We start from the raw sequence: 23,416 nt of genomic DNA, 5'->3' as shown, positions 1-23,416 counted from the left end.
TGTGTGTATATATATATATATTAATATGAAAAAGATTTACACATTTAATTCCCAACAGCTTCACTTTGATATAGAATATTAAAGCAGGGGAGAAGCTATAAAGAGATTTGTCAGATAAAGCTCTGTTTCTCACCTCAGTTGATGTAAATGAAGCTTAGCTTGTATTGCTAGTAGTCCAAGATCTGCAATGTAAATAATGAATTTTTATTTAATGAAGTGTCTTGGCACACTTTTTGAATCAATGCTCAATAGTGAGAGTCAATATTCTTTGCAAAGCTTGCTTAGTTAGCACTATTTTCAGCCACAAGTGCAGCATTGGCCCTACTGTCCTCATTTATCCAGTGTGCTTTTCTTGCCCCGTGGCAGAAATTGTGCACCACTGATATGACTCTCCAGGATTACATGTGCTTCAGATGGTTTCTCTTACAAACAAAAAACAAAATTTAACAGGTAATTGCTTCTCATCCCATGTGACAAAGGTGCAAGTGGTATGTGGTTTGCCACTGCTTTTTGGTGGCGAAAAGACAATTTTCTTTTGCCTCTCCTTCTGCAGAAGGCCATCAAATTTTTTTCAATCTCTTTTAGGAAACGAATAGAAGAGGGCACAGGGTCACTCATTTTATTTGAATGGAGGAGCGGACATCATGTCACACAAAGACTTGTTGTAGTAGTTCAGGGGAAAAAAAATTGTACAAGCAGTATAAAATTTGAAAATCTTCTCATCATATTGAGCAGAATCTTGACACCATTAGTGAGTCTGCTGTACTTTGTCTCCCTTGCAGAAGAAGCTGAGCAAAGACGATCACACTTTTCCTTGTCAGATGTAGATGTAGAAACACACCTGCTTTTGTACTTCACCTGCCTCAAAGCAAAGTGGAATCGAGTTAGTTTTGTATGAATTAAGGTTCTTTGTGCTCCACCCATGATCAAAGCATTTACTAAGCAGCTACTTTACCTTTCACAGTTACTTTGACTGGAGTCAGAACGACTGGTCCTAAATTCTGGAAGAATTTAATGATAAAATGGTCTGAAATGGCACACATTGATAAGGGTGAGTCATTAAAGTGTAAAGACTGCAGTAATAGGGGTTACTTCGAGTTTCCAAACAGCCTTCCCAGGCTGTTTAGTCTCATGGCTCATTACTCAGAGCCTTGCCCAAGAATATCCTGAGTTCATCAGTTGGTGATATTGGGTACGGCTATCTGTTTCTGACCATTGCAATCTGGACTTGATATTCATTGATGTATTTGAAATAACAGTGTAGCCATTTGATTGTGATGCACTAGAGTACCAATAGTTCAACTCTCCCAGCAGTGGTAAAGTGGAGAATCTATATCTATTTCTGAAACTTCCTGGATGTAAATGAAACTCTGGGATGAACGTATTTAACAATACTACCCTGAACACTGCCAGCTGGAGAGAGTATGAGTTAAGCAAAACTCTGTATTTTCCCAACTAGAACATCACTGTCTCACAGCCATTGTGCCCATTTACATATATAACAATCTACTATTTAGTAGTGAAAATGAGAGTGCAGAGATATGCTCTCGCTGTAGGCTGTTGTCCAGGAGAGCAACACTAGAAGTAGCAAAACACAGTGGACTACAGCAAAGGAAGGATCACATTTTAGTTGGCTTTATTAGAGCGAATAACAATCCTTCTCATAAAGCTTCCCAGGAATGATCCTTCAGATTAAACAAGACATCTTCTATGTTTTTTGGACCAGGTCAGGCCAAAGTGTACTCGTGAGCTGATCAGCAGCTCTGTTGCCTGATTTGTGCAGAACAAGACTTTGAGGTTTTTAGACTCCGGCTGAGAGTTCTAAAGTTGAGGCAAGAGAAGTGAGTCATCTACTTAGAAGAAGCACATTCATGTGTAATTTATCCACCGTTTTTCTGACTGGTTTACCTAAACTGCTGTTAAAATAAATGAATGAATAACCAAACTCTGGACCCCTTTCTGTATTTCGTAACCTCTTTATAATATACAGTTGATCTTGGTGGAGATGTGTTTTTTAAAGTGTAACAGCAAGATGATTCACAAAACTCCTTAAGTTTCACCACAACACACCTCCTTGAGCACAAGGTATTATATACAGATTGCTTTGTCTTTCCACTCAATTCTCCAGCCATATTTAATTACTGCTGAAATAAAACTAAGCTGAGAAACAAGCCTGTAGCACTGTCAGCTCTGTACATCGATAAAGAGATTCTTAAGCAACCACATGATGCGTCAACCTGCCCTGCTAATTGAGCCCGACAGTAAATACCCTCCATTTAAACACCCCACCCCCTCTCCTCTATCAGGGACAGGATGTGGTTGATGTGTGTACAGGACTGTCTCAGAGTATTGATGAAACATGGTTTATTTTACCTCCACTGCCATCATCCCAGTTTGTTTCTCTTCTTAGTGGAGCTGTCGCCTCCCTGTGAGCTTTCAATTACAGCCATTGGTGCTGAAATAGCAGAAAGAATGGGAGGTGGTCCTCCTTTACTTCACTCAGTCATCATTGGAGGAGGAAACTGAAGAAGGCGGTCTTTGTTGTAATTATTACTCAGTTGTCCTTGGCAACCAGATATGGATGACACTAATTCCATTAAATTGTATGGTCTGGTTTCCTCTATTAGTAATCATTTTTTCCAGAGTACACTCATCCTCCTGTTGCACTCATGATTGCTGCTGCATGTGGCCAAAAATAAAATGTGTATATATGCTTTTTATTTTAAAATAACATGTTACCCAAACAATAACCACTAAAGAACTATTAACTTTTAACTTAAATTAACTTCCAAATGTACACTTCATATCAATCTATACGTTTTATTCATGGTTGCCTCCTCAGTGTTTACCCTAAGATGGAGTTACAACACTGGAGATGAAACACGTATACATTCTGCTCGGAAATGTATACACATATGCTGGCAATAGGGGGCTTTGATTCAGACACATAAATTACTTTAATGTTGTTTCTTCTAAATAAGTCCACCCAAATAATCTGCCATGTTAATATTGCTGTGGATATTTCATCAAAGGGAGGATATGCAGAAGCATTTGCACACACAGCATGCGATAACTTTGAATGAGTGTTGCGTTTTTGATCCGCTCCGGAGTGAATCTCAACCCAGCAGCAGTGGCAACATCAGCACGTCCTCTGCTGTTAATACTGCAGGTAACTAACCAACTAACACTGCCTACCATGTGAGTGTCACCTCACTATTGGGTTTGTAAGGTCATGTTAATTCTAAACTAAACAAGGTTTATGGTAATCGACCTGTTTGTTCTCTTTTCCAAATGAGAATCGATAAGAGAATCAATAAAGAACCAAATCGTTTAGCAGAATCAAAAATGGAAGCAGAATCATAAAAATGGTATCAGTTCCCATCCATGCCCACAAGGGTTATTACCTTGTAAACTACTGTTAAAATCTTTTATTTTACATTTACCAACTTCCTCACATTGACTCTCTTTCTGTAGGAGGCCATCAACCTGCTGGAGCCCATGACCAATGACCCAGTAAATTATGTGAGACAGGGTGCCCTCATAGCCTCTGCCCTCATCATGATCCAGCAAACTGAAGTCACCTGCCCTAAGGTATGTGCGAAGTGTTTATGGTCTGCTCTACTTTGTCTGAGTCTGTCCTAAAAAGATTTGGTAACGTTGTCATTTATCTGTTTAATGACAACATCCCTAAGGCCCTGTCCAGACCTCTCATTAATATGCGTCTTGAATGGTCCAATCACAAGTGGACAGGACCAGTTGAAGCCAAGTCTGAACACGGCCTCTGTGACATATAAAATGAAGTCTTATTCCACTGAGACCAGAGGGAAAGAAATGTGTGTCATGGAAGAGTAGAGAGTGACTAGTCCGAACTGCACACACTCTCCCTCGAAGCACCTCATATTTTGTCATGGACAGTTAATAAATGCCAGACACATTTTCAGAGCCTCCTCATCTGCACAGCAACAGTCTTGAAAGCTTAAGGTGGTATGCAGAATTGTGCAAGAGGCAGTTCTTTTTCAAACAGTTCAGCGTTCGGAGGAATTACATCCATGATTGTTTATTTTAAAGCTCCAGTCTTTCTGATTTCCAGAACGGTTTCAGACTTGGAGACAGCAGGCCTCTTGATTCTGGGCGTTAAACTTGCAACTAGCTAGAAGTCATGCATCTTTCATCGCCATTCTACACCACCGACATGCTTGCAGCAATATTAGTTTTATATTATAAATCATGGAATGACCACGATGCAAATTATACTAAGATACACCTGTGACTGCCACATTCAAGACTTGTCCTAAAAGAAATAAAATACACCCAAACTATCTGTATTTTAACACAAGTGATTTTCAGTAACATTAAAGAATGAATACCTAAATAGATCACAATCAGTGTGTTGTTGTCAATGTTGTGTTTTAGTAATATCTTTCACTTTCCTTGAAATTTTAGGTGAACCAGTTCAGACAGCTTTATGCAAAGGTTATCAACGACAAGCATGATGATGTTATGGCCAAATTCGGGGCAATCCTGGCCCAAGGAATCCTTGACGCAGGTCGGTGCAAAAACTGTGTAATTTACCCTTTTAATACACACTGGTGGTTTGACGTTTGTCCTCTGAACTGGAGTGACACCTTTTCGATCCCATCAATCGTTTAACTTTGTGTGTGAGTAAGAGATTGAAATGGCTCCCTTCTTCCAGCCTCCCAGGGGAATGTGAGAAAGACCCAATTTTTGTAATTGCACTGTAAAACTAGCTCTCGCTGTTATGTGGGTTTGTGTGTGTTTCTTTGAGTTCTTTTACACTCAAGCAGACACAAAGTAACCATCTAACGGCTGACCACCCGTGCACCATGTCTCTGGAACAGATCATACTCAGGTGCATTAGTGCCTGGCAGTCTCAGCCATATGGCCTGTTGGTGTCCCCCTGGTGATTACTGTTTATGTGCCTGCGCGGGTGTTTGTGGACACAAGGTGTGTGTGTGTGTGTGTGTGTGTGTGTGTGTGTGTGTGTGTGTGTGTGTGTGTGTGTGTGTGTGTGTGTGTGTGTGTGTGTGTGTGTGTGTGTGTGTGTGTGTGTGTGTGTGTGTGTGTGTGTGTGTGTGTGTGTGTGCGCGCGTGTGCATGCGAGAGATCCTCTCTACACACATAGAACACACCCATATTCACGTGTATACACGAACCCTCAATGCAAGCCGGAGCAGAAAGCAATTTCCCAGCACTAACATAAAAGCCTGTGTGCTAAGGCAGAAGGAAACCAGCTATGTTTACACACTGCTGTCTGAGTGCAATTTCAGGTATTGCAACTTTCAAAAATAAGACAAGTCAAGATTTTCACCGGCACTGTCGGGGAAGAGTGTTCTGTACCGAGCTTCCCCTGGGATGGAGTAGTAGCAGTGAGGTAGAGTGGCTCTTATGCCTAATATAATGTTTATTTCCCCATCCAGGAATCTGTCAGTTGTCTGTCGATACTGACAGCAAGTGGTCCATGCTCATAGTAACGGCCTGGACCAGTGTTGTAGCCGTCTACGGTGTGAACAGTGTCAACTTGAGACTTGAGGTGTATTTATTTACTGAAACAAACTTAACAACTCTGCACTGCAGCATTCCTGCTCTCTTCATACTCATGGTCATGTGCATGCTTTCGCTGTCCTCATTGCAGACCCTGATATTACACAAAACATATTCATTGAGTCACAAGATGTAGATTTTAAGGAGCGATGCTGGCGTCACTGTTGACATCTACACTGTTCATGTTGTCACAATAATGGCAACATAACGTGACTCTGTGTTTTCTCGTTTATATGCTTTACTCACTGATGTGTGAATTGACCTGGATGTGAAACTTCCAAAATTCAGAAATAACAAAACGCTTATAAAGAGATGAGAAGGAGCCTTCACCTCCTCTTTTGCAGGAAGAGCAGCAGCAGTGGTGGTCGTGTTTCTGCAGCGTCCCTGCTGGGTGCTTACAGGCTAAACACTGCTTAATGTGTTTTTTGGGTTTTTTTAGCGTTTGTGACACAAAAACATAGTTCATGAGTCACAAACTTCTCTCTTGTTCAACTCAAATTGTCATGTTTGTTTTTTTTTAACACATTAGCCATCTTGATGACACACAGAACTTAAATCATACATAATATCGGGCTTATTAACGCAAATAAACTCTAAAACTAACTGACGACTGTGCGTGAGACCGTTCAGACAAACGCTCTCAGTGTTATTTCAGAATGTAAATGCCTCTCCCTCCCTCCTCCCCTCCTCACAAAGCTCCAGCTTTGAGAGCTTACACGTGTTTTTAAGACAGTTCCAGTGGTGAGCATACAGTTTAAATACATCCAGGCAGGAAACACACCACTCCTGTTTGAATGTCAGACGTGCTTAAGCTCGTAGGATGAGATTGTTTTAGTTATTCTGCTTCTTCATGGGGTTTATGCATTTTTGAGGTGCATGGGTAATTGTATTTAATTTGACAGGCGGAGGCGATTAGTGCTCAGTTTCATGATCACTGGTGCTCATTACCTAGGAAATGTCAGTCTCTGTTTCTTGGTCCCTCTCTTCCTCCATCTCACCTCACCATGTGTAAACCCTGTTTACAGACTGCCTTGCAACAATTAATCTAATCCATTCATTAGGTACCGTTTGTGTGTTCAGTGTGCAGTGAATCATACCACTTTTTGTCTTACAGTATCAGTTCATAGTCTTTTCAAACTGACAGGCACACCTCTGAGGCATCGCTGCTACTCCTTTGCCTCTTGTCACCAATTCCTCAGAATGAAAATTGACCCGCCAAACTGCAATTTGGCTGTTAACTCACTAGTCAAGTGCACTTAACTTCTTCCAACATTTTAAGTGTCCCTTAAGCACCCATCTATGGCACAGTAAGTTGAATTCAAGACTAATTCTGGCCTGCCTTGAGTCAGTACATCTGCAATAGTTTTCAGCACTCCTCCAGAGGTCTCAGTAATAAATTAGCTGTAACCTCAGAAAAGATCAGTTATAAGGCAAGACAAGAGGAGACGTTACCTGGGAGTTGTCTGGGATGATTTCATTTCATGTTGAAAGGGTTACTCCCTAGAGACTCTTTTGAGGAAATATTTTTCTTCTTGTTATCCCTGTAAAAATGACAGATCCCTCCTGGCTACCTTCTACAAATCTCTTCCTCCCTGCAGTTTTTTAGGTTCCTCCTATTGTTTGTCATAGAAAAGTGGAGGGTGGTCAGAGGGTGGTGGAGGTCTTCAAGATGCACCAGTAACTCACGTAAATTTACCCAAGACCCTATTTCATAGAAAACTTTGCAGGAGCAGTGGGGATCAAACCCCTAATGATAATGCGATAAATCCAAGGTAATCTGAAACTGGACTCACAACCTTGAACTACTGCAGCTAACTTACTGAAAAACCCCTCTGTTAATTTTGGGATAGCGACACACCTCTTGGGATGTAGAGCAATTATTTCATCTCCTGTGTGGCTCATAACTAATAAACAAAGTCTAATTTTTAAATTCCATCCAGGATATTGTAGACAATGCATTCCATGGTTGAACTGGTTGCCAGCATGTTCCTCTTATCTAAGTGCTGTCCTGGGACCAAGACATCCGACAGGTTGAAGCCAGACGTCTGGGTGGGGACCGTCCTGCACCATACCAGAGTTAACCTCCCTTATCTTGCATCTCCTGTGCCAAATTTAAAAGGGGTTTGGTTCACGATCAGTCATGATAAATGTCACAGTAAAAGTTATTTGCAGTTACGAAAAACATAGTTACATTCTGATGGTATACAAAGTACATCAAAACATGCCAAAAGACCTGTGCAATTACTAGCTCTCCCCATCAGTGTGTCCATGCCAAAGTCAAAATCTTTCTCAGTTTGATAATACCTCAATCCCCTCTTACCTCTCTGCGGTTTAGGTGGGCGTAACGTGACCATCTCTCTGCAGTCCAGAACCGGTCACACTCACATGCCATCAGTGGTTGGCCTGCTCGTCTTCACCCAGTTCTGGTTCTGGTTCCCCCTCTCCCACTTCCTGTCTTTGGCCTTCACACCCACGGCAATCATCGGCCTCAACAAGGACCTCAAGGTACTTAAGGAGATGAATTAAGACTGTATGTGATCTGTATCCAACACGAGAATAAAAGATTATCAAAAAGTCATTGTGACATCCTCGGAACATCTTGAAAAAAGGTGACTCAACTATGAACTAATCACTGTAAATGTTTCCTCAAGCTTGGAAGCTGTGACACTTGGGAAAGGAGCAAGTTCATGGCAGACACTGCGTATGTGCTAAACTTTTGAAAAGGCATTGTTATTGTTTAATGATTAGAATATTATACTCTAAAGATATCCTGAGGAGCGAAAACCCAGCAGCTAAATTTAGGAGGCAAGTTTGACGCTTTATATAATTACAGTAGTTTTGTTTTTTTGTTTGTTTGTTTTTTTGCCTTGGTAACAACTGTCAGCAGCAGCCTATCCATGACAAGGACCTCTCGACTTTAGCCCCGTTCTGGCCCCCTGCCACTCGCTCACGGATTCCAAGGGATCACTGACATATTAGGGGGTCTTAAAGAACCATCAGATGGGTATTGTCCCCTCGTGTTCCTTGATTCACCAGCACCTGACTCTTTGGATACAGACACATTTTAGCCCATTGTACATTGCAGGTTTTACAAATTACTTGAGAATCTAATTGCTGTCAAGCTCAAAATAAATCGCAGGGGATGGTGCAAAGGGTGGACCTCCTGTGAAACAGCAGGGGCCCTGGTGAGGGGCACTGTCACTCCTCAGTGGACAGACTTCCTCCACGCACGTCCCAAGCAAGGAGATGTCCTGGACGAGGCATCTTCTGTTGAGCCTAGATGTGACTCAGTGCAAAATAACTAGAAAAAATACACAAGAAAAGAACTGTAGTATTAATCGTGATTATTTGAATATTAGTCATAGATTTTAAGATAAAATTACTGGCCCTTGGCTTGCCTACCTTGTTACAACTGTAATGGCTAGTGACATCAGTTAAGGTAAATTGAAGCCATTTTTTAGCTTTGGAAGTCTTTCGGCTAACCTTTATAAAAGCCCTTGAAGTCTTTCTTGATTGACTCATTTACATATCAGCTCAAAGAAAATCTTTAATGAATAAATCAAACCCAGCAGTGTTGATCCTGATGTTTGAGCCTTGTTTAATGCTTCTTCCTTATATGGAAAATTAGTACATTTGAGGCTGACGGGTTTACAGGCATTTCAATTTGTCTCATATGTAGATGTGAGCATGTCACGCTGGATGGGCGTCATCAAGAGGATCAGAATTCATCCTGTCATGATCATTTTGTCTTCCTCTGATGTCTTTCCTTCAGATGCCCAAGGTGCAGTACCGCTCCAACTGTAAGCCCTCCACCTTCGCCTACCCACCAGCTCTGGAGGTTCCCAAGGAGAAAGAGAAGGAGAAGGTGAGAGATGATGGACCACGTAGCACATCAGCCTGTTGAGGAAGTCATCGTATTGATTAGTGAATCACAGAGAACCCCCACGCCTTTCCTGTTCTATCTTATATTTCAGTTCTTGAACCTCAATGCTTCTGTAGATTAAGAACAGGCATCAGTTCTTCTGTGGTTGACTTGTTTTTTACATTTCAGGGCCGTGTTTGCAGAATGTCTAAGTGTCCCCTGTCTTTCTTTCTCTCTCTGTCTCTGTATGGCAGGTGTCCACTGCTGTTCTCTCCATCACAGCCAAAGCCAAGAAGAAGGAGAAGGAAAAGAAAGAAAAGGAGGAGGAGAAGATGGAAGTGGTGAGTAAAAAGTACCCCAAAAATGCAGAAACTTTTTTTTTCCTTCTCCCCCAATGATCCTGTTTTATGTCACTGTTTTCACTCTTTGCATCTTAAAGTACTTGAGAGCCTAAAAGATGCAGTATATCGACACTGGAAAGAGAACTGAGGTTTTATTTGATTGCTGCTTTCTCATCCAGCAGTTGTACTGTGAACATGCGGAGATATGAAAGTGTTAACATTATAATAACAGTGTACGTTGTGCACGGGGTTGTTCTTTGGGCGTCGGCAGCATGTTCAACCCAATCTGCCACGCCATGTCTCAGCTCTGGTGCTGAGAGGCCAGATGGGAAACGTTCTCATGTGAGGCATTTTTATTTATTTGGCTGAATTCAAACGGCGGTTGGAGAGAGGCATCTACCTCCGACTGGGCTCAGGTGGTTCAGAGTCCACTGGCTGTCGCTGTCTGGATGGTTTTATAGCGCTGACTCTGGTTTCAGTTAGATCATCTGTTTTAGCTGTGACATCTTTATTTTCTTCACTAAATAAATCCACACCAAAACTCTGAGCAGTATGTTGGTTTGGAAAGAGATGGGAACTCCCAGGGAACCAAAACTTGGTTCAGATAAATGTTTGGTTCACTATTGCATTCTGTGTTGACATTATGACATTTTCAATCAGTTTTTTTTAATGATTCATCTTTTTGATCTTGAGATGTGGACGTTTTTTTTAATTGCCAACCATTTCATTCTTTCAGTGTTTATGGGTTTGCTGTGTTTGTCCGTCAGACCAACAAATCACCAGTGTGTATTTCATGTGACTTAAACTGTGAAACTGAAACTCATAGACTGGGATGAGAACAAATGTGAAGAATAAGTGTTTACCACTTAAAAACATGAAGAAAGTTAAGATTATCAGCATTTTCTAAAACTGTGCTACTGTGTGTGGTGACAGGAGGTGCAGGAGGGTGAGAAGGAGAAGAAGGATGAGGAGAAGGAGAAAGAGAAGAAGAAAGAAGCCGAGCCCAACTTCCAGCTCCTGGAGAACCCTGCCAGAGTGATGCCTGCTCAGCTCAAAGTCCTCAACATGCCCGAGACCTGTCGCTATCAGCCCTTTAAACCGGTAACCCAACATCCCTGTGTGTGTGTGTGTGTGTGTGTGTGTGTGTGTGTGTGTGTGTGTGTGTGTGTGTGTGTGTGTGTGTGTGTGTGTGTTTTAAGTACAAAGGAGGTTGTGTCTTCAGTCCCGTTCATTTGAGTTTCATTATGATTTTGCCAAATCTATCAGGCCGGTTTTCATGAAACCTTTCCTTTGTGCACCAGACCTGAAGAAGAAGACCTTGAACCTTCTAGATATCACATTAATGAGTTTTAACAGTGTCAAAATAGAGAAATTCTCCTTGACAATAAATAGTTCCAATCAGGCTCCAGAAACTCCCCCTCAATGTGCCAGTAAATCAGCAGACTGTGGTCCTGCCTCTGTAAATGTTGACAGTTTTCTGCAGTAAATGTCGGCGCAGCGAGAAGTCGTCCAATCAGAACACACCTCCATCCTGTAAGGAGGAAGTACTGTTTAATTTTGTGTCCGGCAACCAAAGCGTGGACTATTACAATGTGTGACCTATTTTATCGAGTGCCAGCATGGTGTCTGACTGTTCTGTTTTTTTTTTGTTTTTTGTAACTGCTTCTTTGTAAGGGCTTGTTTCTCCAGTCAGATGACTTCAGGAAGGGAAGAGGTTTTACAGGCGTATCTTGAAACCTGCTCAGTGTTTGCAGGTTTATTGAAAACAAAGAAAATGTGGCTCAGTTTACTGCCTTTGTCGTCATTGCTGCTGAACGTCCCCGCAAATTATTTTCAACTCCACTTCTGAGCTTTGTTCTGGCCAGAGTTCAAATCGGCCAAGCACATCTTAGCTCAAAGCTGGGCTCCTAGAGGCCGAGGCCAGCCTCCCAGTGGGGGTCCCAGCAGAATCGCGGGAAAGGAGAACTCTTTGAAAGTTTGTTTAAATGTGTGTATGTGCCAGCAAACAATTTGATTGGTGAAAAACAAACACGTGATTAGGACTTGGTTCACCCGTAGGGATGGCCGACTGCTCTCTCTGTGTTCCAGAGTGACTTGTTCCAATAACATGTGTCATTGACAAAACATGAGTGGTGTTGGTTTGTGTGTGGATTTCCTCACCGCCACTCAAGCAGCCACCAGGTGTTCAGAAAACTTTACACCTTAGATGTGTGGCAGCACAAGACGCTACGCTTTTCTGTAAGCTACAATGTAAAGAAAATGAAGAAAACTGCAGGATAGTTTAGACAACATCTGTGTGTGTGTGTGTGTGTGTGTGTGTGTGTGTGTGTGTGTGTGTGTGTTCTCCATATGCTGCCTTACGCTTGTGAAGTGTTCAGTTTCAGACTTGAGGTGCATTCTATTAAGCACAGACTGATATGAAAGAAGACTTTTATCATTTGGTGAAAGATCAGTGTGCACAGTCAATGGCGTCCCCCTTTTGTCCAAGTTCCGTGAAAATGAACCTGATAGTTTTTGCATCAGCCTCCTGATTCAAAGGCCTCCTTTGTGAGTTTGACTGTCAAACTAAGAAACCAACACACAGATGAAAACAACCTCCTGGGTGAGTTCAGAAATCCTTGGTCAGCAGTGAAAAGTGAGATGTAAACATTGAGCAAGTATAATTTACTCACTGTGAACAGAATTTTTACTGTGCGTCAGCCACTTTGCTTCACGCTGATTTTCCTCCCCGTGTCACCAGCTCCACACAGGCGGCATCATCATCATGAAAGACACCAGTGAGGAGGAAGAGGAGCTCGTGGAGCCCGTCTCAGCTCATGGCCCCAAAATTGAGGAGGAAGAGCAGGAGCCCGAGCCGCCAGAGCCCTTCGAGTACATAGACGAGTAGGAATACTGTCACTGCAAAGGTATGTTGACACAAATCCCAGGTTCATCGTTCATGACTAAAGCAGCCTGAGGCGTCAGCGGAGGTCCGTCACATCAGCTGCTCCCTCCTTCATTCAGACGCTGCCTTTATTATTATGTGAGAGACTGATGTCTGGAGGATGGAGACTGACCTGATTCTCTAGCACTTTGTTTTAGAGTCATGTTAAAGCTGAAGCTAACAGCATTATCTCCCCAAACCACCGGACAGAAGTACGACAGTGAGCCCTCATACTGTGGGACGTGCCCACCTCGCTGTTCCTTCTTCATCGGGAGGAACGTTGTGTGATAACACACACGATGCAGGACTGTGCTGCTCTATCCAAGCCTAACCTAGTTTCACCCGTCACTAACTGAGGAATGTAAACATCCCTGCCGGCCCAGAGGGTGAACCTCCTCTCTGGATTCACCCATCACACTGGAGTCTTAATGACTGCTGGCTGCTTGTTGTGTTTGTGTTGGATCTGCTGCAGCCGGCCTCCCATGTAGGAGCTCACTGATGCGACGCATAACCAGACCAATGAGGTGTCAAAGACCAAATTAGGGCCTCGGCGCCTTATGTCATCGCTTTAATGAGGCTCAAGTGTTGTGTGACAGATAAAACACCGCGGAGATCATTGTCAGATTGACATCGTGGGTTTGCTTTGTCAGAGGGCGGCGTTCCATTGGTTATGGAACAGAAATTGACTCCTACATGTACGTCATACATATTCATTTACATACTGATAGCTTTATTATCCATATTATAACCCAAGCAGACTCTGCAGATTGACGTATTTCAGCAGAGTTCCAGGAGGAAAATCAGCAGAGTTCACAATAACGACACATTTGAGGAACCATTCTTCTCCCAACAGTTACTGGTGCAACACCAGTCTGCTGTCGAGTCTTTGGGATTCCAGTGATTAGTTCCTCTTCCAGCTGTACCACCGTGTTTGATCCCAGTGCCAATTACCTGTTTCTGATTGGCAGATGGCATCGACAGTCACCTATTATGTAACTGAACATCTGTTTGTCACTTGCGTGTGATCAAGTTGCAATAAAGTTGTCCAAAGAATTTGTTTAATAGCTTAAACTCAAGTATAACAGAAACAGGCAACTGTGGTCGATGCGTAGTGTTTCAGACGAACCGCAGGTTAAAGTCGTCCAGTCACATGACCAATCCAAACATGTCAGTCTCTATTCCGTCTGACTTGATCGCTGCATAAGCTTTTTGTGATGTTTGTTTACTTTAGACAGGTTTTGGTTCTCCATCTCCCCCTGATGTGTGTGTTCTCTTCCACAGGCGTCAGAAGAACTGTGATCCCAGCATGTCGGTCCAGTGCCCCCCCACCCCTCTGTGAGTCCTTCTACCCATCCACCTCCCTGCTCCGCTTCCACTTTTACATATTTCTTTCCTGTTCTGGCTCCTCATTCGTCAGATGGGGGTATTTTACATTCTCAAATTGTATAATTTTCTGTCCATACAATAAAAAAAAAGATATATGTTAAAGAGTGTCAAGTGTGTTTATTTGAGCGGATATTTTACCAGACGCACATGGAGGAATATCTCTAATCCTGCACGTTTAGACTGGTTTACATTTTTTAACACCCAGCACTCTGACTCTGTACAACCAGCTGAGTCTGCTGTATAAATACAGGGCTGAGGGGGTCTGCTGTCAGCCAAATCTTGCTTAATAGGGTCTTGAATTCAAGAAAGCTAAAGACAAGGAAACTATTTGTGTTGCACATTTCAATGAAAACCACACAGAATAAAATTGTAACGAAGGCAGGTTAAGAAATGAAACCAGCACTCTGCTTTTTATACCACAACAAAGTGCTGAAGCAGCTGAAGTCAGTGGAGCCATGTTGGCTATTTATTCATATAGATAGATGGAAACATCCACGATAAGAAACTACAGTATCATTTTGGTTAAGAGAGCACGTACAGATGAAACAACAGAGGTCTGAGAACTGACCCTTGGAGGACTCCATCAAATGCAACAAAATCATCCATCAAAGCAGCACTTCAGCAAAAAGTGTATTTTGCCTATCGAGCACTCACAAATAGTTGCCTTGAGCTCGGGAGAAGCTTTTTTGTTTTTTTGTCCCCCTGTTCTTCTTTGACTCAAGAATGCAGCATTGTTGGTCAAGACTGTTGCCATTAGCTTCAAGTTAAATATATGTGACTGGCTCTTATGCATTATGGGCTCACAAAGAAGGAAAAAACTCATCTGTGGGAGCTTGAGACACCTATTAATGAGTACTTGAGAGGTAAAACATGCTTTGTTGGAGACGCATCTCTAAAAGGAGGGCAGACGCTACCAGAAGAGACCGGAATCTAGGTTGTCAAAATGTATAAATCTGCACTTTTCCAAAAAGTTTTGTTAAATACATTCTAAAAATGATTGCTAATAAATGACAGGTTTGATTATTGACTTTTAGTTTTTTGATGCCGCCAGATTCATTGGAGTAAATCCCAGTCGCGCTGCAAAAATGCGAGTTATTGTCCATCTTCAGACGGATTCACTGACCGTCATTTGAGACTTTCTACCGCTGAACCAAGTCTACTGCTGTTCTAAAAATAAAATCTGTGTTTAGGCCTCGCCTGAGCTCAGCTTATCAACACCTGAGGATTCAAACCCCCCCGTGGACCATTTTTCTATCGACAGTCAGTTGAGCTCACATTTCATTTGAAACACTTCAAGGCTTCAAAAAGACAAACGGGAGCAGCGATGAGGTTTCTCTTAGTCACCGGGGATCCCTTCGACTTCTAACCTTTCACTGGTTTGACCTTTGACTCCGTGAGCTTTTGAGATATTCTGACTGGTGCATGGTGGCGGTGGCAATTTCTGTTTAACAAAGCAAAATTTATTAATGTGGCACGCGAGTAAATTATCCATCTTAATGGTGCGGATTGAAGAGAGGGAGAAAGAGTTCAGATGTAGAAACGGTCACATTTTGAAATGAAAGAATTATCACTTTTATTGTCTCTTTTACCTCTTTGCCCTCCTTTGACACACAATCAGTTTCATATTTGGCCCGAAAAAAAATTATTTTCATCATGAGTGTGGAAGGAATAGCATCAGACAGGTGGTCTCTGAAATGAAACTTAAAAATCCCGCCAATTAATTTGAGCAGAAATGATCGAACCGCTCAGTGCGGCTGATGAGCTGCAACACGCACAGTCAGAAACCTTTGTTTGTTCCGCCTAAATTCTGATGTGAAAATTCAACTTGTGTGTCTGCTGCTGCACTGTTATCCTTCCCCTTTTTGTTACACTAAATAAAATTTAAGTAGTTTATGGAAAAATACCTTATAAGTTAATACATCAACCATCCACCTTGTTAATAGACTCAAAACTGCAGGATTTATTTTATTGTGGTTTCTGGTTTATAACCCGTGAAGTTTACCGTGTTAAAGCAGCCAGTTTCCTTCGCCCAAGCCTGATTATTTTTGGTAAATGAAGCTTCATTTGGAAAAGCGGTTTGGGAAACATTCAGGAAATGATAACACCAGCAGGATGACATGAAATATTCTGGAATGCCACACGTTTCAGGGGGGAAAAAAAGAAAAGAGACTGGTGGAAAAAATGGCTTTGCTATGAGGTACGTGGGTGTCAGAGATGATTTACGGCTTGTCGACCCCCATCACATGAGCACGCTGGCCAGACACTGAGTTTAATCATCTCCTCCCTTCACATTCCCAGAAACGCGCTCACGGACGATGGAATTAAAACTTTATTAATCTTTCATCACCGAGATACGAGATCTTACAAGATGCAGAACACACTTAGATCTTACTCATGGTCTTGATGCTGCAAGCTGATTCAATATAGTGGGGGTGTATAGTCCCACGGACCCTTCCTCCTCCTCCTCCTCCTCCGCCGCCCCACATTTCCATCCTGTTTTCCAGAGAACTTGTAATGAGGTCCGATGGAGCTTTCCCTTCCCGTATGTCCTGGTGTAGCACGGGCGGGACGAGACTTCCATTTCTTAGTCTAAGTGGAAATTCTGCGTCGCATTCTTCGCACTCGCGTGTTTCTGTGCTGACTTCCCCCTCGCACTTCAAACATGTGATACCAATCAGATCAGAAGCTTTCCAGACATCAAAGTTGAGTCTTAAATCTTCCTCTTAACCGAGTGTTCCTTCATCTGAAATGCCAGAAACTATTTCGATGAAGACTCATAAGCTCAGTGGTGGTCCTGGATGTTGTTGGTGGCCTCCTCTCTGATTCCAAAATATTTATGTCCACATTTGGTCCAGACAGGAAAATCTCAAAAACCCCTAATGAACCCTATGACTGGTAAATCTTCGGTAGCTCCCGCTGGCATGACTCATTCACTCATAGGGAGGAATGTCTTAACATTGCTGGATTGAGTACGTACAGATATTCCAGATTATCGTAGATTAAGTCACTTCTATTACGCTGCCTGAGTGGAGGCGTGATGTAACGCAAAAGAGGATCCCGACACAAACACGCTCGTTTTTACACGCCATAAAAACTTCAGTCGACAAGATGAACTGTGACTTGAGAAGTGCTCAAATATGTCAGATTTAATTTGGGTTGATTATGAGACTTTATTGAGTTTCTTGTAGGAGTTGGCAGAATAAAATAGAGCTTTGTAGATTGTTGCTCTCCTGAAAGGGAAATTTGGGCCTTTGCAGTTTGTGCTAAACGTAGTTAGCATGCTAAAATAAGCGGTAACACCTACCAGTTCCAGGTATTTTAGCATGCTAGCATTCAGCCCAGTTTGGATAATATACAGGGAAGACAACAATGGGTTATTTTCAGTTCTGAGGAAAAGGATTTATAGATATTTACTTATTTATGACTAACAATATTCCCACCTTCCCTTTGTGAATCTAGTAATTAACAGCTCGGTTTTAAATTTGAGCTAATTAGCCTTCTACGTACGTAGCCTGAACTGCGACCTGTACTGCGACCTGTACTCTGACCTCCCGTTTACACGCTCCATACGTAGATTTGCTCTTTTTATGGACCGAGACTTAAAGGAATTCCCTAACGACAAGAACTAAAGCACCATACAAGGCAAAAATGTCGAGGGGAGATGGAGGCGGGCGGTAGGACGGCCGACCAGCAGCGACCGTCGTCTGTCAGGAGACTGACAAACCGAGCACCAAGACCGAGGAGGAAGAGGATGATGGTTTGTGTGAGCCGACGGAGCATGTAGTCACCGTCTGTGATGGTGACGGCGGCGATGAAAGGACGGACCATCAGCGGCACTATCAAAGCAAACACGGGGACCCACCAGAGAGCCGCTTGGCCAGATCAGCGAGTGTGTGGCCTTCAGATGGGGTCGAGGCCCCGGAGAGGGTTTGGCTGGACTGCAGGCCCAGCGAGTGATGTCTCAGTGGTCCATGGTGGAGCTCTGGATGGAGGCTCACGCTGAACAAACTCAGGATGTTGTGGATTTTGGCCTCGGTGGCTTGCAGCTCGTAAATTTCATTTTATCTCTGACAGTGAAAAGATAAAGGCCTCCTACAAGGAAGCAGCATGCAGGAGAGGCTAATCTAAACAGTTCCTGAGATCATAATCATAATTTAATACACACTCAGCACTCTTTGTGCTCCACCTCTATATTTCTTCTCTGTCCGTGGTCATGGAACACAGACTCGCTGACTCGTCTGGTCGAGACAAATTTTAACGCTGAATTTACCTTTAAATGAGAACCTAAAACACTCGACTATCAAGCAGCCGGTGTTAAACGCTTCCAATTTACCTTTGCAAAATGAACTTTTTTGAATTTGAAATGACACAAACCAGAGGAGAAGCAAATCTGTTTTTCTTATAATCCATAAACCAAGAAGAACCTTAAGGTTTGAGGCTTTTGGTTGGATAAAGTTAGCAAATCATTGTCAACTTGTTTTCGGGATAACTGCGTTTTTATTGTCAACAGTAAAAGAAAAACGTGCAGGTTGTGGTGCCTTAATAGCTTTGATAATTAGGCATTTGGCAATCTTTTGACAGAAGGTAAAGAAAAATTGATGAATATATTTGTGGAAAATAGAAAAGTAAATATAAGAAACTGCTTTATTGGTATAGGCATTCATTTGTATATGCACATTCCAAATAAGATGATTTGGAGAAGGAAGTTTCTGGATGAACAGTGATGAATATTTAATGGAGAAGGGGTAGGGTTTGACACTGGTTCCTCCTCCTCTTTGGATAACCAGATTCAGTGTTGGATAATTGACTGTTGCTATTTCATTTTGTTCACTTATTTTTAAAAGTTTGGTTTTTTTTTGTAAAGCCATCTTTGATGTCTTGTCAATTTCGGTGTGTGTTCATGTAAATACATATACACATATATTTGAAGATTTTTTTTGAACCGTTGCCGTTCATTGTATTGTAAATCTATCGATGTAGTTTTCGATGTTATAATAATTTTTCTTAGATGGTTTGTTTTTAGCAGCGGTCTTCCTCTTCTGTCGTCGTCTTACTTCCTTTACTCACAACCATGTGACCCATCTACTTTCTGATTTTCTTCATCTGTTTTGGATGGGGTTTTTTTTTTCCCCAAAACTACAGTATAACTAGCAATCTTGCACCATGTTGATCACCTGTGGTGAGAACGGTCACTTCTTTTCAGGAGGTGTGTGTGTGTGTGTGTGTGTGTGTGTGTGTGTGTGTGTGTGTGTGTGTGTGTGTGTGTGTGTGTGTGTGTGTGTGTGTGTTTACTGGAAGTGTGCTGCCCCTGTGATTGTGGTTTAGAGTGTTGACATTCATTTGACCCCTCTGAACCTAGACAGGCCCACTGATGTCAAAACGGCGGAGGAATTATATAACGCTCTCTGGCTTTGACGGCGTCCTCTTCCTCCTCCTCTTCCTCCTCCTCCTCCAGCAGCCGGCAGGACAGGTAGGACGAGTAGTGATTTGCATCGTGACGCCTCGTTAAGTCATGACCCTCCTGAAGCCTCCGGAGCACCACAGCTGGTGATCATCATGGCTGCCATCCTGGGGTTCAAAGATGGAACGCCCCCAGCTAGCAAAGTTGCAACTAGCCACTATTTTTTTTTCATCATCTGATTGGTTTCACAAATAATCGATGACTGATTTAGTCAGTAAAAATGTTAAAATAAATAAATTAACCAAGTCAAAGAAGTATCATTCAAAATGTTAAGTCAGATGCTACGACTAATGACGTTATTATTATTTTGGTCCCAATATTTACCTACGAGTTGTGATGGAGACTATCAACTTCAGACCCTGTGACCTGCGCCGCTTTTCTCTCTGGAACTACTTTGGGTACTACTGTTCTAAGCTAACTAGCTTAGCTTTCTCAAGCTAAGAAGCAGCTGCAGTTGGATTCTGCGTGCAGGTTTCTGATCCCTCACATCCAGTCGCTCGCAGGTGTGTTCCGCTCTCTGAGGGGCTCGATAACTGTCACCAGCCTGCGTGATCTTGATCAAAACACCACAAAGACCCAAAAACAACGATCTTTCGGCGAGAATTCAGAATGACTGAACCTTGGTTACGCTCATGAATCGATCAAAGACTTAAGAATCAAGGAGATCTTACGCCCATAAGTTCGACACTTGTACATTTTGAGGCTTTTATGTGTTTTAAAAATGGCGGAGAAAAAGGAACTAAAATGTGTCATGGATATTGAACGGCAGCAAAAACAGTGATACTCGTCATGAGGTTGAACTCGTGTGTGCACGGTGTCGTTGATTCATCGCAAGGTCTTGTTCTTAGGATTTCATGAATTTCTTCAAAAATCCTAAAAATGGTGCTAATGTCGGGAAATGAAATGTTGAACAAAGAGGTGCATGTCTCATACGCTTGGTCAAGGGAAGCCACTGTGATTCTAACTTCTGGGTTGGCCTGCAAAAACACGTCATTCCTGCAACACTACAGGAGTGAACAGACCAACTCTCATGTGATATGCTGCCCCCCAGTGGTTTGGAGTATGAAAAACTCACATTGTACCTTTAAGTGCTTTGTTCAAAGGTGCCTCAGCAGAACTTGTTGAGAGCATCTGTCGGTTTCTCTTCTGCAGGATTTAGACTTTTACAGACGAAGGGACACTTGTCTGTGTTTCTGGATTTGGCTCAGAGGAGGTTTCCACCCTGGCGGCGTAAGAACACCTGGACTCCAGATCTGGTGGAGCAGCATCAAGCCAGCGCCAGCTGACTGCTCTCCGCGGCGTGGAGCAGGGCCCTCTGGGAAGGCTTCACTCACAACGCGAATCTTTAGAAGGGAAGAAAAGGAGGGGGAAAAAGAAAGAAAGCAGCTGAGTGTGCCCACTCTGGGAACGGAGACTGAAGGCATAAACTAAACAAGCGCTGGCTGTGGAGAGGGAAGGACTGGTCTGCGGGCGGGTGAAGGTGCTGCAACCAGCTTCTGCACCTCCTTTTTTCCCCTCCGTGTCAGTGCGGTGGAGGATATTGTGGCGTGGACGTGTGCTCGTAACAATGCATCTATTCATGCTGTCCGCTCATTCATCATCAGCGTGAAGAGAATACAGGCAGGCCTGTTTGGCTTTGCGGCCCGAGGCAGCGCCAGAAACCAGAACCGCTCTGTTCAGTGTGAACACGGCTGCAGTAAACATGAGCTCTCGTGGCTGAGGGTTTGGAGGCACGAACGCTTGGAGACAGCACAGTCGGGATTAGACTCGTTTGAGCTCTACACACTGGAGTTGGTGCAACACAAACGTCTCGCTGACAGACCTGGATGACGCTGCCACGTCTTTATTTTGCAGTTTCAAACTGATTTGTTATGATTTTGCGCAAACTGGCACCACGACAGGCAAACAAATAGATGAAAACCATGTGATTGATTTAACTGTAGATATAAATAATCAATTATTCACACCTAAGTTCTCCGAGTACTTCTACATGTCCACTCACATCTATTTGATCGTTTTCTGCAACTGAAGGAGAGCACGAGCAGTTTTCTCCCAAAAAGAAGTATTTATGAGATTCTTTAATCTTGAAGTTGTGGAGATTCTAATCATCCCAGACTTTTATGAAGGAGGACTTTAATGATTTGATCTTTTAATTGGTGTGTGTGTGTGTGCGTGTGTGTGTGAGAGTGTGTTTGTGTAAAAACATGCATTATCTCTTTGATGGTTTCTCTTAAATCAAAAGATTCCTGACAAGCAACAGAAAAAAAATCGTTTAAAAAAGTCCGGATGCTAGTTTTTAGGGGTATCAAATCTTAATCCGGTCCCTCTGGTCATTAAAACTCTCTAAAACGGAGTCCAGCGGTGTCTGGTTCCTGGCCTGTTAACAGCACACACACTCCTCTGTGTGTCTTTGCTGACTTATGACCTTGGCTGCTGACAGCTGGTTTTGTCTGTTGAAATCAAACAGCCGTAAATCACATCCTTGGTCAACACGATCACTTAAAAAAAAGGGAACAATTCGCAACAGTCGCGGTTCCTCATTCATGTCGGCTGAAACCAAAGAAGAAGAAACGTCGCTGGAACTTGAATGTCGCAGGTCTTCAACGCACCGGCGACACTTTGAGGCGGTAACAAAATGTCCGATGTATTTGCAGCGGAGGCGAGTGACATGATCTCACCTCGCTGGCGTGTTTTTAGATTTGTTTTAAGAAAACAAGGCTTCAGTCACCGCTGGACTCATTGACTAAATATTAACATGAATGGCCGTCTGAGCGGCATTAATGGGGCTTGGCCCGCTCAGCGTTTGTTCACATGGTGTTTTTAATGGAGGGAAACGTCTCCAGCGGTGACCCTTCATTTCTCCACAGGCGAGCCGACCGCAGACTTCCTGGAAGAGACTCACGGGGCGTTCGCAGAGGCCCGCCATCACATCCCGAGTCCTCCAGATCAAGTGTCTTTGAAGGCAACAGTCATGAGTAAACACGACACAGTGCTAATATATCAAGAGTGTATTTTAGGATGGGATTATTATTATTTTTTTTATTTTTACTGGTTTTTGGTTTCACTTTATAACTCACATTGTCATGTTTATGTTGATGTTTATTTTTCATTTCGGAGGAGCTCGGGATATATTCTGTTGAATTTCAACTCAATTTATTGAATAATCGATTTAATATTTATTCTATTTGACCCCCCAGTCAAAATACTGTGACCTGTACTTTGAACAAAAAATAATAATAAAAATAGTTGGTTTTTTTTTTTTACTTCTCTTATTTGTCAGTACTTCAGTGGTATGTTAAGTATGTTGAACATAAGTAGTATTGAGGTGAATTATCACTGTTGTGTTTTCAAGAACATTAGTTTTCAGCAGACTAAACACACGTTACTGTACACACACACACACACACACACACACACACACACAAAGACAGCTATAACTCAGTGGCCCTGCTGAATGAGCCTGGCTAGTACTTGCATGGATGTGTATCAGGATTGAGGAGCGCCTTTCAAGAACAACTTTTGGTTTACAAAATAATTTCATTTTCGAGGATAAAACAGCCGTCACACGATGTTGTGATGTCACTTCCATTTTTAGTCAGAAAGCGTTTCCAGCGAACATCCGTCTCGCCGCTGAACGCACCAGGACAATCGCCCCCTTTATCACAACAGTGTAAACAAAAATGAATTTATGTTCTTTGCTGAAAAAATAAAAGTAAACTGATCTCCCGCACATGTGAACAGTGTCATGAGAGCTCTCGTCGGGTCAGGATAGACGAAAATACAAGCTCAGTGTATTGAAACCACAAAACCACATCTACAACGCCGGGATGCTGATTTATGGAGCCGCAGCCTTAAGCTCCATAAAAACATTCCTGAATATT

The 23,416-nt window shown here is 42.6% G+C and overlaps 1 protein-coding gene across 1 annotated transcript in view; it reads left to right on the top strand.

Annotated features, from left to right (window-relative positions):
• The window catches only part of psmd1 (proteasome 26S subunit, non-ATPase 1), a 33,123-nt gene extending 18,956 nt beyond the window's left edge, over positions 1-14,167 (top strand). The window contains exons 18-25 of the mRNA XM_086223283.1: positions 3,475-3,591; positions 4,444-4,546; positions 7,898-8,067; positions 9,335-9,427; positions 9,679-9,765; positions 10,699-10,866; positions 12,506-12,671; positions 13,970-14,167. Coding sequence (XP_086079409.1) covers positions 3,475-3,591; positions 4,444-4,546; positions 7,898-8,067; positions 9,335-9,427; positions 9,679-9,765; positions 10,699-10,866; positions 12,506-12,652 — 885 coding nt within the window. The 3' untranslated portion in view covers positions 12,653-12,671; positions 13,970-14,167. The remainder of the gene's footprint in view (positions 1-3,474; positions 3,592-4,443; positions 4,547-7,897; positions 8,068-9,334; positions 9,428-9,678; positions 9,766-10,698; positions 10,867-12,505; positions 12,672-13,969) is intronic.
• The last annotated feature ends 9,249 nt before the right edge of the window (positions 14,168-23,416 follow it).

Source organism: Aulostomus chinensis, chromosome 14 (assembly GCF_037954235.1).
Source record: "Aulostomus chinensis isolate RoL2024-O1b breed Wild chromosome 14, RoL_Achi_v1.0, whole genome shotgun sequence".
Lineage (NCBI taxonomy): Eukaryota > Metazoa > Chordata > Actinopteri > Syngnathiformes > Aulostomidae > Aulostomus > Aulostomus chinensis.
This window is presented reverse-complemented; position numbering and strand designations above follow the sequence as displayed.